This window comes from Schistocerca piceifrons, chromosome 3, assembly GCF_021461385.2.
Source record: "Schistocerca piceifrons isolate TAMUIC-IGC-003096 chromosome 3, iqSchPice1.1, whole genome shotgun sequence".
NCBI classification, from domain to species: Eukaryota; Metazoa; Arthropoda; class Insecta; order Orthoptera; family Acrididae; genus Schistocerca; species Schistocerca piceifrons.
Window position 1 is genome coordinate 618356276 of NC_060140.1, and position 16033 is coordinate 618372308.

Below are 16033 nucleotides of genomic sequence, written 5' to 3' on the forward strand. Positions count from 1 at the left end.
ACCGGCAATACCAAGTTAATCAGCATACTTAGTGCCACATCCTGCCAACCTGCCGTCTGTGCCTGGTGCCACCAGCACGTAGTTCATAGTGAAAGTTAAGGCTGAAGTGCCAACCGCTGTTTGACTCCTACCAGTGAGCAGCAAGTGGAATCCCATGCACTATTATCTCCATGCGCCGCCACGGAAGACGTGAGCAGTACCGAGAGCACCAGGACCCCACGCTGCTGCGAAAATAGGACGCCGTTGACGTAAATGTAGTCTTCAAGAAGCTACCGGCCTTCCGCGGAGCTTCTATTAGCATGGCAGGGCCCCTGTTCAGCATCAAGGATGGATGCTGCTACCCATATGTCAGCGTCGGCCAGGAAAACAGAGTGAGGTTTGCTGGCTTCGCTGAGTCGTGACACATCACGTATCGGAATTAAATAAAGACATTTTTTACTGTTAAGTGTTTCTAGTGAGCCGAGCAGCCTGTCACCACCACTCACTCACGCCCCCCCCCCCTCCCCCTCAAATCCACTTATCCCCTTAGCACAGCAGTAAACTCCAGAGTGGTGTCCATAATTCATCACCACTGGGCACTCTTCAACACAATGGATCATACAGGTTTGATGATTGTCGATACAACTAAGTGCCCAGGAACAGCAATTGCGAACAACTTAGTCTGAAGCAATCACATAGAAGGTGTTGTGTTGTAGGGTAAACTGGGGACTGCATTTGTTAGCAGAGCCCTTAGAAGGTGCGGCGCGTGCACTCTGGAGTCTGGCCGCAGTGTCTTCCTGTCTTGTGGAGTACTGTTGGGCAGTGTGGGATCATTACCAAATGGCACTGGCGCAGGACATTGTAAAAGTCTAAGAAGAGTAGCTAGTTTTTTGTTATCAGGAAATAGGGGTGAGAGTGTCAGGGATACAGTATATTTGTGGTGGCAATCATTAAAACAAAGGTGTCTTTCGTTGCAGCGAGATATTTTGGAGAAATTAAAATCACCAACTTTCTCCTATGAATGTGATATTATTTTGTTCACTCGCACTTACATAGGGAAAAGCAATCATTGTGGTACAAAAGGAGAAATCGCAGCTCGCTTGGCGGTATTTAGATATTCATTTTTATCTCCTGCAATTAGATGGTGGAAAGGTGGAGAAATAGTATAAAAGTGGCTCTATGAACCTTCTGCCAAACATTTGAATTTGAACTACAAAGTAATGAAGTAGATGCAGGTGCAGACTTAGATCGTGCTTAAGCACAGCCACAATTTTGTTAATATTTGCAGCATTATTCCTCAGTTGCTGTTTGAATTACATTTATCATATAGATAAGGACAAATCTGTCTTTTGCCATTTATTTTGGTGTTAACCTAAAGAAAGTGGGCCAGCAGCCTTGCCACTGTGGTAACACTATTTCCCGTCAGATCGCAGAAGCTAAGTGCTGTGGGGCTTGAGCAATACTTGAATGGGTAACCGTACATGTCTGCCGAGCGCTGTTGGCTAGTGGCGTCCACTAAGCCATTGTGAGGCCAATGCAGGAGCTACATGACTGAGAAGTCACGAAAACTGATAACGGCCGGGAGAACAGTGTGCTGGCCATATGCCATGCGCTAAATGCAGACAATGCAGGTCTCTAATTAATAATAGGAAGGTCATACAGCAGTAGTGCTGCTGACAAGATGACTCTTGTGTGTACTACTATTTATAGATATTTGACGATGCTGGCACTGATTTTGTGTTTAGCATTTGACGATACCACTATGGCTCGAGTATACGAGAACATGTTTTTATAAAACAGATCTGAAGACGGTCATTATGGACCGAAACCGGTAGTCTGATGACATAAAAAATTTGTGACCATAGATGTGAAGTAAAGGAACTTTATTCTTATCATATCACTACATGTAGCTATTCCTGTTGGAACAGGACCTCGTTCACCGGTTGTAATGTCAATCCTTCAGCAATTGTGGGAGTCATGTGCCGTGTGCAACAGGAAAAGTTGTGTGTACTGGAATGTTTAAGTGTGATTTACTACCAATTAAAGACCTACATAGTGTATGACTAGCGCCTACAGAAGAATCAATGGGCATACGCAAAATAGAGAAAAGACGATCACTAATGATTCCTAGTATGAGTAGGATAAAAATAAAATTAACATTCAGGGGGAAAAGGTGAGTTTGTTCTTGTCTAAATGATGATGAAAGCACGATTATGACATTAGATAAAATTAGTACCAAAAGGTGTTTATGATTGACATACATCAGTATAAGAAACAATACACACGTTAATGTGATTTTCAATAAAAGAATTTTGGTCTACCCTAAGTTGCCACTCAACAACTCAACTCTTGTTTGCTATGGATGTGATAAATTTCTCCATGTTTTTCAGGCTTCTTGAGGCTACTGCTGCGACCAGCAGCAGGAGCAACACTAACCCTGGTGGGGGTCTCGGCGATCTGCAGCTTGTCGTCGTCGACGCCGCGCAGACAGTCGACCATGGCGGGGTGGGGCAGCGAGGCGCAGCCCAGGGAGGCGGCCACCTGCCGCGCGCTCGCCACCGACTCACCCTTCGGCACCACCGACCAGGGCGACAGCGCGGAGCCGCTCTCCATGATGACGCGGTGGAAGAGACCTGAGTCGCACAGTTGTGGTAGCCTCATCATGCACGATCTACAACACTATCTCTTGAAGTGTCAGATAAATACAGTGCTGGCCACTAAACTTGCAATACCATGCATTGTGTACGCACTGAGATCACAAAAGTCATGGGGTACCTCCTTATATCACCTCGGGTATTCTTTTGCTCAGCGTAGTGCAGTAACTCGATGTGGCACGGAGTCAACAAGTCGCTGGAAGTCTTCTGCAGAAATATAGAAGCATGCTACCTCAATAGCCATTCATAATCGCGAAAGTGTTGCCCGTTGCAAGATTTTGTTCACGAATTGACCTCTCGGTTATGTCCCATAAATATTCGATGGCATTCATGTCGGGTGATCCGGGTGGCCAAATCATTCATTCGAATCGTTCAGAACTTTCTTGAAACAATCGTGAACAGTTGCGACCCAGTGACGTGTATGGGAACATGAAGTTCGTGAATGGTTGAAAATGATTTCCAAGTAGCGAAAGATAGCTATTTGCAGACAATCATCGATTCAGTTGGAGCAGAGCACGCAGCCCATTCCATGCAGACACAGCCACCACCGGCTTCCACAGAGTATTCTTGACAATTTGGGTCCATACTTTGTATGGTCAGTGCCACACTCGAACCCTACCATAGCTCTTACCAGCTGAAATCTGGACTCATGCGACCAAGCCACGGTTTTTAGTCGTCTGGGATCCAACTGATATGGTCACGAGCCCAGGAGAGGCGCTGTAGGCAATTTCGTGCTGTTAGGAAAGATCCTCTGTGGGCTGTCTGTGCCATAGCCCATTGACGCCAAATTTCGCTGCACTCTCCTAACGGATACATTCGCCGTATGCCCCACATTGATTTCTGTAGTTATTTCACGAAGTGTTGTTTGCCTTTTAGCACCGATAACTCTACGCAGACACCTCTACTCTCAGTCGTCAAGTGAAGGCAGTCTCTGACTGCGGTGTCCGTGGTGAGAGCACACTCTTGACACCGTGGATCTCGAAATATTGAATTACCTCACAATTTTCGAAATAAAATGCCGCATGCGTCTATCTTCAACTACCATTCTGCATTCAAAGTCTGTTAATTCACGTTCTGCGGCCATAATCACATCGGACATCTTTGCAGATGACTCTCCTGAGAACTGAAAGTACTGCAAATGTACTACCCTTTTGTACCTTGTGTACGCGAATTACCACTATCTTTATATGTGCATATCGCTATCCCATGACTTTTGTCACCTCAGTGTATGACACACGCCAAACTGGCACGAAATGTACTTCGTAATTGGATATGCAAATGTTTAACATATCAGTGCAATCGCACAAGTTGGTCAGGAATAGCGCCGTCAACATTCTGTATACAGGGTGATCCATTGATAGTGACCGGGCCAAATATCTCATGAAGTAAGCATCAAACGAAAAAACTACAGAGAACGAAACTCGTCTAGCTTGAAGGGGGGAATCAGATGGCGCTATGGTTGGCCCGCTAGATGGCGCTGCCATAGGTCAAACGGATATCAGCTACGTTTTTAAATAGGGACCCCATTTTTATTACATATTCGTGTAGTATGTAAAGAAATATGAATGTTTTAGTTGGACCAGTTTTTTCTCTTTGTGATAGATGGCGCAGTAATAGTCACAAACGCATAAGTACGTGGTATAACGTAACATTCCGCCAGTGCGGACGGTATTTGCTTCGTGATACATTACCTGTGTTAAAATGGACCGTTTACCAATTGCGGAAAAGGTCGGTATCGTGCTGATGTACGGCTATTGCCATCAAAATGCCCAACGGGCGTGTGCTATGTATGCTGCTCGGTATCCTCGACGACATCATCCAAGTGACCGGACCGTTCGCCTGATAGTTACGTTATTTAAGGAAACACGAAGTGTTCAGCCACATCTGAAACGTCAACCACGACCTGCAACAAATGATGATGCCTAAGTAGGTGTTTTAGCTGCTGTCGCGGCTAATCCAGACATCAGTAGCAGACAAATTGCGCGAGAATCGGGAATCTCAAAAACGTCGGTGTTGAGAATGCTACATCAACATCGATTGCACCCGTACCACATTTCTATGCACCAGGAGTTGCATGGCGACGATTTTGAATGGCGTGCACAGTTCTGCCGCAGGGCACAAGAGAAATTACGGGACGATGACAGATTTTTTGCACGCGTTCTATTTAGCGACGAAGCGTCATTCACCAACAACGGTAACGTAAACCGGCATAATATGCACTATTGGGCAAGGGAAAATCCACGATGGCTGCGACAAGTGGAACATCAGCGAACTTGGCGGGTTAATGTATAGTGCGGCATTATGGGAGGAATGATAATTGGGCCCCATTTCTCAGAAATGATAAGTTCACAAAGGTACATCTATCACATTGGAACAACCGAAATAAAATGTTCAAACGTACCTATGTTCTGTATTTTAATTTAAAAAACCTACCTGTTACCAACTGTTCGTCTAAAACTGTGAGCCATATGTTTGTGACTATTACAGCACCATCTATTACAAAGCGAAAAAAGTGGTCCAACAAACACATTCGTATTTCTTTATATACTACACGAATATGTAATAAAAATGGGAGTTCCTATTTAAAAAAACGTAGTTGATATCCGTTTGACCTATGGCAGTGCCATCTAGCGGGCCAACCATAGCGCCATCTGGTTTCCCCCTTCAAGCTAGGCAAGTTTCGTTCTTTGTAGTTTTTTCGTTTGACGCTTATGTCGTGAGATATTTGACCCGGTCACGATCAATGGACCACCCTGTATAATGAAATATTACGCAGCAGATTTCTCGTTCTAAATTCGTGTTTGTAGTCTGTTACAAGATTGTACCCGTCCTTTAGGGATGCAGTCCGCTCTGAGCGGTAGTGATGTGCGGACCTCTGCTGGGTTCAGCGACCGTCTCGCGCGCGTGCGGTGAGTCTGAGTACTTATATGAAACATAGTGTGCAAAGTGAATAGAATGAGACTTAAGAAAAAAATAACTAATTTTCATTAAGTCTTTTTTCTCCATTACACGGTATTCTTGTTATTTATACATATAAAAAAATGCTTTTCATCAACCCTGTTCACAGAACTCTCGAAGATAGATGTTCACTGTGGATATTGTATCACAGACACAGTCCCTTTGACTGTTCAGAGATGTCACTAAACCCGCCCAAAGATGTAAACAACCATGCATGAGCTGCGCCTATTTGGCGGAGGGTGTCGGACAGCCGATCAGTCGCAGTCATTCCATCAGGAAGGAGGTACACGGCTCGTGTTTTCTTTAGTTGAACCATGTCTAGACGGTCAGTTTCGCGGTTCAATAGCGTCCGCATTGTTACTTTGTGCCAGGAAGGGCTCTCAACAAGGGCAGTGTCCAGGCGCCTCGGAGTGAACCAAAGCGATGTTGTTCAGTCATGGAGGAGATACAGAAGACACGAACTGTCGATGACATGCCTCGCTCAGACCGCCCAAGGGCTACTACGGCAGTGGACTACCGCCACCTACGGGTTATGGCTCTGAGGAACACTGACAGCAACACCACCATGTTGAATACCGATTTTCTGGCAGCCATAGGACGTCGTGTTACGACTCAAACTGTACACAATAAGCTGCATGATACGCAACTTCACCAACGATGTCCATGTCGAGGTCCATTTTTGCAACCACTACACCATGCAGCGCGGTACAAATGGGCCCAGCAGTATGCCGAATGGACCGCCCAGTATTGGTATCACGTTCTCTTCACCGATGAGTGTCGCATATGCCTTCAACTTGACAATCGTCGGAGGCGTGTTTGGAGGTTCAAAAAAATGGTTCAAATAAATGGTTCAAGTGGCTCTGAGCACTATGGGAATTAACTTCTCAGGTCATCAGTCCCCTAGAACTTAGAACTACTTAAACCTAACTAACCTAAGGACATCACACACATCCATGCCCGAGGCAGGATTCGAACCGGCGACCGTAGCGGTCACGCGGTTCCAGACTGAAGCGCCTAGAACCACTCGGCGACACCGGCCGGCAGCAAACCAACACCGACGACGATAGTTCAAGTACACACGCTGACGTCGCAAGTTGAAGAGGAAGAGGCAGACAAAGTGTATGCAGTTACTGAAATGGTAACACAGTACGTAAAGCGAGATGAAAATTTGATAGTCATGGAGGGCTGGAATGCAGTTGTAGGGGAAGGAGCACAAGAAAACGTTACAGGAGAATATAGGATTCGCACAAGGAATGAGGGAGGAGAAAGACTAATTGAGTTCTGCAATAAATTTCATCTAGTAATAGCGAATACTCTGTTCGAGAATCACAAGAGGAGGAGCTGTAATTGGAAAAGGCCGGATGATACGGGAAGTTTTCAGTTAGATTACATCTTGGTCAGACTGAGATTCCGAAATCAGATACTGGATTGTAAGGCTCACTCAGCAGCAGATATAGACTCAGATCACAATTTATTAGTGATGAAGAGTAGGTTGAAGTTTAAGGTGCTATTCAGGAAGAATCAATATGCAAAAAAGTGGGGTACGGAAGTACTGAGGAATGATGAGATACCCTTGAAGTTCTTTATGGTTATACATAGAGCAATAGTAGCAGCAGTAGGCAGTACAGTTGTAGAGGAATGGACATGTCTAAAAAGTGGCAATCACGGAATTTGGACAGAAAAACCTAGGTACAAAGAAGGTAAATGAGAAAAAAACAACGGTTAACAGAAGAAATACTTCAGCTGATCGATGAAAGAAGGAAGTACAAAAATGGTCAGGGAAATTCAGAAATACAAGTCGGTGAGGAATGAATTAAACAGCAAGTGCAGGGAAGCTAAGGCGAAATGGCTTCGTGAAAAATGTGAACAAATCGAAAAAGTGAATGATTGTCGGAAGGGCTGACTCAGCACATAGGAAAGTTAAAACAATCTTCGGTGAAATTAACGTCAAATGTGGTAACATTATGTGTTCATCGGGAATTCTACTGTTAAAAACAGAGGAGAGAGGGGATGGGTGGAAAGAATATACTGAAGGCCTGTATGTGGGGGACGACTTCTCTGATGACTTCATAGAAGAAGAAATTTCAGTCGACACAGAAGAGATTGCGAATCCATTATTAGAATCAGAAGTTAAAGAATCTTTGGAAGACATAAACGCCAGTGAGGTATAAGAGACAGACAACATTCCACCGGAATTTCTAAAATCATTGGGAGAGGTGGCAACAAAAGGATTATTCACATTGGAGTGTAGAATGCGTAAGCCTGGAGACATACCATTTAACTTTCAGGAAAATGTCATCTATACAATTGTGAAGACTGAATGAGCTAACAAGTGTAAAATTATCACACAATCAGCTTAACACCTCATGCATCCAAGTTACTGACAAGAATAACATACAGAGGAATGGAAAAGAAAATTGAGGATGTGTTAGATGACGACCAGTAGAGGCACCAGAGAGGAAATTCTTACGTTGCGGCTGATAATGGAAGCAAGAGTAAAGAAAAATCAAGACCCTTTCATAGGATTTGCAGACCCGGAAAAAGCGTTCGACAATGTAAAATGGCGCAGGATGTTCGAAATGTTGAGAAAAGTAGGGCTAACAATACGAGACTGGAATAGAAGGGAGAACCGATAGAGGCACTCAAGGTACCCTCCGCCACACACCGTCAGGTGGCTTGCTGAGTATGGATGTAGATGTAGATGTAAGCTGTAGGGAGAGACGGTAATACACAATACGTACAAGAGCCAACAGGGAATAAGAGTCGACGACCAAGAATGAAGTGCTCGGATTAAAAAGGGTGTAAGACAGGGATGTAGTCTTTCACCTCTACTGTTCAATCAGTACATAGAGGGAGAAATGATGGAAATAAAAGAAAGGTTCAGAAGTGGAATTTAATGACAAGGTGAAAGGATATCAATGATACGATTCACTGATGACATTGCTATCCTGAGTGAATGTGAAGAAGAATCACATGATCTGCTGAATTGAGTGAATATTCTAATGAGTACAGAAAATTGACTGAGAGTAAATAAAAGAAAGGTGAAAGTAATGTGAAGTAGCAGAAATGAGAACAACGAGAAACTTAACATCAGCGTTGATGGTCACGAAGTAGGTGAAGTTAAAGAACTGCGCTACCTAGGCAGCAAAATAACCGATGACGGATGGAGTAAGGAGGTCATCAAAAGCAGAGGAGCACTGGCAAAAAGAGCATACCTGGCCAAGAGAACTCTAATAGTATCAAATACAGCCTTTAATTTTAGGAAGAAATTTCTGACACTGTACATTTGGAGCACAGCATTGTATGGTAGTGAAACATGGACTGTGGGGAAAGCGGTACAGAAGAGAATCGAAGTATTTGAGATGTGGTGCTGCAGACGAACGTTGAAAATTCGATGGACTGATAAGGTAAGCAACGAGGAGGTTCTGCGCAGAATCGGGCAGGAAAGGAAAATGTGAAAAATACTGACAAGGAAAAGGGACGGGATGACACGACATTTTTTAACACATTAGGGAATGACATCCATGGTACTAAAGGGGGGGGGGGGGGCGAGATGCAGAGGGCAAAAGGTGTAGAGGAAGAGAGAGATTGGAATACGTCCAGCAATTAATTGAGGACGTAGGTTGCACGTGCTATCTGGGATGAAGAGATTGGCACAAGAGAGGAATTCGTTGCGGGACATATAAACCATTCAGAAGAAAAATTATGCCTTGTGTAAGGACCAACGTCTACCAACGTGAACTGAATTTTAACAGTGGCATGTGCGTGGCCTACTGAGTACACTGAGTACATTGTTCCACGGAATTATATTGGTCAGGATCTAGTGGCTGTAATGTGAATGTGGGGTCAGTTGGCTCGATAGGGACACGCTGAGAGTCATGTAGATCTCAACGGCCCCACGTGATATATTCTTCAATCCAAGTCACAAATATCAAGTCATAAATTGGAAGCAGTACAAGTATCAAAGCTCACACTGGGACATCATCAGGATATCCACGCACTACTAGCGTTATAACGATTGTTACCGCTTCCCATGAGTCGTAGTAGATAGAGGCATGCCGACAGGGATGCAGCCAACGACAGCACCAGCCATGTAAGTGGCACCATGTCGTCTTTATAGACACGTACCAATTCAATGTACGGCATCATAATGGACACTCACATTATCATCCGAAAGCTCTAAGGAGAAAGAACGTTACCAGCTCTCATGGGTCATCGCCATATGTGCCCAGCACGAGGGGCGATGGTCTGTGCCACCGTACGGTACGCAACACCATCACTGGTTGACAAAGCCAGTAACTTGAACAGAAGGCGCTATATTTCAGCTGTGTTGTGGTCGGTGCCTATGCACTAATTTTGATGTCTTCGTGGAGTGTCGTTTTAACATGCAACACGACATGATGCTTGTGCCATCCTCATCTACATCTACATCCATACTCCGCAAGCCACCTGACGGTGTGTGGCGGAGGGTACCTTGAGTACCTCTATCGGTTCTCCCTTCTATTCCAGTCGCGTATTGTTCGTGGAAAGAAGGATTGTCGGTATGTCTCTGTGCGGGCTCTAATCTCTCTGATTTTCTCCTCATGGTCTCTTCGCGAGATATATGTAGGAGGGAGCAATATACTGCTTGACTCCTCGGTGGAGGTATGTTCTCGAAAGTTTAACAAACGCCCGTAGCGAGATACTGAGCGTCTCTCCTGCAAAATCTTCCACTCGAGTTTACCTATCATCTCAGTAACGCTTTCGCGATTACTAAATGATCCTGTAACGAAGCGCGCTGCTCTCCGTTGGATCTTCTCTATCTCTTCTATCAACCCTATCTGGTACGGATCCCACACTGCTGAGCAGTATTCAAGCAGTGGGCGAACAAGCGTACTCTAACCTACTTCCTTTGTTTTCGGATTGCATTTCCTTAGGATTCTTCCAATCAATCTGTCTGGCATCTGCTTTACCGACGATCAACTTTATATGATCATTCCATTTTAAATCACTCCTAATGTGTACTCGCAGATAATTTATGGAATTAACTGCTTCCAGTTGCTGACCTGCTGGGTCTCGTGGACGAATAGCGCGAGCTGGGTTTCACACGATCGTCTTTTTCGAAACCCATGCTGATTCCCACAGAGTAGATTTCTAGTCTCCAGAAAAGTAGTTATACTCGAACATAATACGTGTTCCAAAATTCTACAACTGATAGACGCTAGAGATATAGGTCTAAAGTTCTGCACATCTGTTCGACGTCCCTTCTTGAAAACGAGGATAACCTGTGCCCTTTTCCAATCCTCTGGAACGCTTCGCTCTTCTAGAGACCTACGGTACACCGCAGCAAGAAGGGGGTAAAGTTCCTTCGCGTACTCTGTGTAAAATCGAACTGGTATCCCATCAGATCCAGCGGCCTTTCCTCTTTCGAGCGATTTTAATTGTTTCTCTATCCCTCTGTCGTCTATTTCGATATCTACCATTTTGTCATCTGTGCGACAATCTAGAGAAGGAACTACAGTGGAATCTTCCTCTGTGAAACAGCTTTGGAAAAAGAGATTTAGTATTTGGGCCTTTAGTCTGTCGTACTCTGTTTCAGTACCATTTTGGTCACAGTGTCTGGACATTTTGTTTAGATCCACCTACCGCATTGACGTAAGACCAAAATTTCTTAGGATTTTCTGCCAAGTCAGTGCATAGAACTTTACTTTCGAATTCATTGAACGCCTCTTGCATAGCCCTCCTCACACTACATTTCGCTTCGCGTAATTTTTGTTTTTTCGCAAGGCTTTGGCTATGTTTATGTTTGCTGTGAAGTTCCCTTTGCTTCCGCAGCAGTTTTCTACTCGTTTGTTGTACCACGGTGGCTCTTTTCCATCTCTTACGATCTTTCTTGGCACATAATCATCTAACGCATATCGTTCTATGGTTTTGAACTTTGTCCACTGATCCTCAACACTATCTGTACTTGAGACAAAACTTTTGTGTTGAGCCGTCAGGTACTCTGTAATCTGCTTTTTGTCACTTTTGCTAAACAGAAAAATCTTCCTACCTTTTTTAATATTTCTATTTACGGCGGAAATCATCGTGCTGTAACCGCTTTATGATCGCTGATTCCCTGTTCTGCGTTAACTGTTTCAAATAGTTCAGGTCTGTTTGTCACCAGAAGGTCGAATATGTTATCGCCACGAGTCGGTTCTCTGCTTAACTGCTCAAGGTAGTTTTCAGATAAAGCACTTAAAAAATTTCACTGGGTTCTTTGTCCCTGCTACCCGTTATGAACGTTTGAGTCACCCAGTCTATATCCGGCAAATTAAAATCTCCACCCAGAACTGTAACATGTTGGGGAAATATACTCGAAATATTTTCCAAAAATATCCTTCAGGTGCTCAGCCACAACAGCTGCTGAGCCAGGGGGCCTATAGAGACACCCAGTTACCATGTCTGAGCCTGCCTTAACCGTGACCTTCACCCAAATTATTTCACATTTCGGACCTCCGTCAATTTCCTTCGATACTATTACACTTCTTATCGCTATAAACACGCCTCCCCCTTCACTGTCCAGCCTGTCTCTACGGTATACATTCTAATCTGAGTTTAGAATTTAATTACTGTTTACATCTGGTTTCAGCCAACTTTCTGTCCGTAGTACTATGTGGGCATTGTGGCCGTTTATTGATGAGAGCAGTTCTGGGACCTTTCTATAGGCACTCCTGCAGTTTACTATTAACACATTAATATTGTTATTCCCTGTTGCATTTTGCCTACTCCTACCTTGCCGCGTCTCAGGAGGCGTCTTGTCGGGCCTAGGGAGGGAATTCTCTAACCTAAAAAACCCACATGTGCACTCCACACGTACTCCGCTACCCTTGTAGCCGCTTCCTGCGTGTAGTGCACGCCTGACCTATTCAGGGGGCCCTACATTTCCCGCCCGATAGCGGACGTCGCAGAATCGTCTGAGCCTCTGGTTTAAGCCTTCCACTCAATTCCAAACCAGAAGACCGCGAGGTTATTCGAGTGTTGACCCGTCCAGCACATTCTCCAGTTCTCTCGCCCACTGAAATAGCTTCTGGTTGCCAAGAGAATGGCTCGCCAACATTTGACACCCTCTACGACTGATGAACTCTGGCAGAGTTGAAACAGCATGGAATGGCATACCTGTATCTGTCATCCGAGCTCAATTCGACTGGACGTCCAGCCAGGTTTGAGCCGAAGCTGCTCCAACAAGTGGGAGCTCGACGTATTAAACTTTCCACTCTGCATAATCCCAGTTCACCTTCAAATGTAATGTAATCCTCCTACAATACGGCATGCGCATAGTAAGTAAAGGTTTATTTACTTGATATCTTTCTCGGTATTACTTTTTTAATGGGGAGCAGACGACAATGGAAATACCGTTAAGGTTAAACATCCGCTTGTCAATTGATTCATTAGAGATGGAGCACAAACTAGGAAGGACAAAGAAATTGGCAAAGTCCTAATCAAAAGAATAATTTGGTCATTTGCCTTAAATGATTTAGGGAAACTGAATATTTTTTGCAAGCTACTGTATGACTGCTAGTGCCTACCATAATTTTATGCTGACCATAGTGCTCCACACAGACCTCTAAAGTGCCCTCGGTCCCACCGCGCATCGGAATGTTGCTACTCAATTGAGGCCGCTGGCACTGTTGCCAATACAGCATCAAATGGAGGTGGAGCTGCTTGGGGTCCCTATGTCTGCTCCTTGATAATGTTTCATTTATTACAGCAGTTATAATTATTTTTTAAAGAAAAGTACAAGAATTATAAATTTATGGCATATTTTAAGAAGAGTACTGAAAGTAGACAGGAAACAGTAGGTACATTATGTGATCAAAAGTATCTGGACACCTGGCTGAAAATGACTTAAAAGTTCGTGGCGCCCTCCATCGGTAATGCTGAAATTGAATATAGTGTTGGGCCACTATTAGCCATGACGACAGCCTCCACTCTCGCAGGCATACGTTCAATCAGGTGCTGGAACGTTTCTTGGGGCATGGCAGCCCATTCTTCACGGAGTGGTGCACTGAGGAGAGGTATCGATGTCGGTCGGTGAGGCCTGGCACGAATTCGGCGTTCCAAAACATCCCAAAAGTGTTCTATATGATTCAGGTCAGAACTCTGTGGAGCCCAGTCCACTACAGGGATGTTGTTGTCGTGCAACTACTCCGCCACAGTCGTTACTCGGTCGTATTGAAAGACACAAATACCAGCCCCGAATTGTTCATCAAAAGTACGAAGCAAGAATATGCTTAAAACATCAATGTAGGTCTGTGCTGAGATAGTACCGCGCAAAACAAGGGGTGTAAGTCCCCCCCATGAAAAACACGACCACGCCATAACACCACCGCCTACGAATTTTACTGTTGGCACTACACACGCTAGCAGATGAAGTTCACCGAGCATTCGCCATACTCACACCCTGCCGTCAGGTCGCCACATTGTGTACTGTGATTCGTCACTCCACATAACGTTTTTCCACTGTTCAATCGTCCAATGTTTACGGGCCTTACTCCAAGCGAGGCGTCATTTGGCATTTACCGGCGTCATGTGTGGCTTATGAACATCAGCTCGATCATGAAATTCTAGTTTACTCACCTCCCGCCTAACTGTCATAGTATTGTATTGTGTTGTACTGTATTGAATGGAACTGGGGACCTGGAAACGTCGGAGAGAGTGCGTCCCTGCGGTAGCCCTCAGTGGTTCACAACCCCACAACAGGCTACAGCAGTCCACTCACCCCACCGCCACCTCACACCGAACTTAGGGTTATTGTGTTCTTCGCCCCCAGTGGACCCCCACTCGGGAACGTCTCATACCAGGCGAGTGTAAAAATTATTGCGTGTTAGAGGAATGATGGTGTACGTCTATATGGACAGTGTTTGCGCAGCAATCGCTGACATAGTGTAACTGAAGCGGAATAAGAACCAGCCCGCATTTGCCGAGGCTGATGGAAAACCGCCTTAAAAACCATCCACAGAGTTGCCGGCCCACCGGACCTTGACACTAATCGGCTGGGCGGATTCGTGCCGGGGAATGGCACGCCTTCCCGCCCGGAAGCAGTGCGTTAGACCGCACGGCTAACCGGGCGGACAATGTTATATTACTTGCAGTGGATCCTGATGCAGTTTCTAATTCCTGTATGATGGTCTGGATAGGTGTCTGCATATTACACATTACGACTCTCTTCAACTGTCGGCGGTCTCTGTCAGCCAATAGACGAGGTCAGCATGAACGCACTTTTGCTGTTCGTGTCCCTTCATGTTCCCACTTTACTATCACATCGGAAACAGTGGACTTAGGGATGTTTAGAAGTGTGGAAATCTCACGTACAGACGTATGACACAAGTGACATCCAATCACCTGACCACGTTCGAAGTCCGTGAGTTCCACGAAGCGCCCCATACTGCTCTCTCAAGATGTCTAATGACTACTGAGGTCGCTGATATGGAGTACCTGGCAGTAGGTGGCAGCACAAAGCCCCTAACATGAAAAACGTATGTCTTTCGGGGTGTCCGGTTACTTTTGATCACATAGTGTATTTATGTCCCTTCAGCAACATGACTCGGAGAAGAGGACTTGGTATTGAACTTCAACTCCAGAGTCCCTGTGTGGTGCTACCCAGGTTAGTATTACCGACATAACCGTTGCTCCTCAGGAAAACAATATTTGTTCAGTCCATGCTGTTTTGAGCGAAAGAGGGACTATATGCAAAATCAGACTTAAGAAATTAACCACGAACATAAAAGGAACCCGAATACACCGCCTGGAAAAAATTACTACACCCTTTTATAAGTTTCCGATTCACTCTAGATGAATGTGGAGTACATGATATGATTACATTTACAGATGAACAGCACAAGCGGTTGTGTGGTAACAGGTATCGACGCTTGCTGAAACACCCATATTAGTAAGGGGTGTAGCCTGCATGGGCGGCAGTCGATCGTAGAGCAGGAGAATACTGTCCTGGGATACGTTATGCCACGCCTGCTCGACCTGTTCACGTACTTCAGGAAGAGTTGTTGGTTTACGAGGCACATGAGTCACTTCTCGTCCCAACACATCCCACACGTGCTTGATTGGGGACAAGTCCATAGACTGTGCCGGCCAGGGAAGCTGCTACACGTCTAGCAGAGCACGTTGAGTTTCACGGGCAGTGTGTGGCCGAGTATTATCATGCTAGAGGAACACGTCACCTTTCTGTTACAAGAACGGCAAAAGAACGGGTCTAACATTCTGCACGTACCGAGGGCGGTTTAGTTCCCCTTCAGAAACGCCAAAGGTGATCGAGAGTTGTAGCTTGCCGCATCCCATAGCATAAGGCGTGGGGTGGGGTCAGTGTATGTTGGACGAATACACTCTACGAGAAGCACTCACCAGGCCTTCGTCGTACGCGCAGTAGACCATCCATGGGTGCAGGCAGAATCTGCTTTCATGACTGA

The 16033-nt window shown here is 45.1% G+C and overlaps 1 protein-coding gene across 1 annotated transcript in view; it reads right to left on the reverse strand.

Moving 5' to 3' along the window:
- LOC124788896 (esterase E4-like) overlaps nucleotides 1–16033 on the reverse strand; it is a 71798-nt gene that overhangs the window by 14684 nt on the left and 41081 nt on the right. The window contains exon 6 of the mRNA XM_047256179.1: nucleotides 2416–2612. Coding sequence (XP_047112135.1) covers nucleotides 2416–2612 — 197 coding nt within the window. The remainder of the gene's footprint in view (nucleotides 1–2415; nucleotides 2613–16033) is intronic.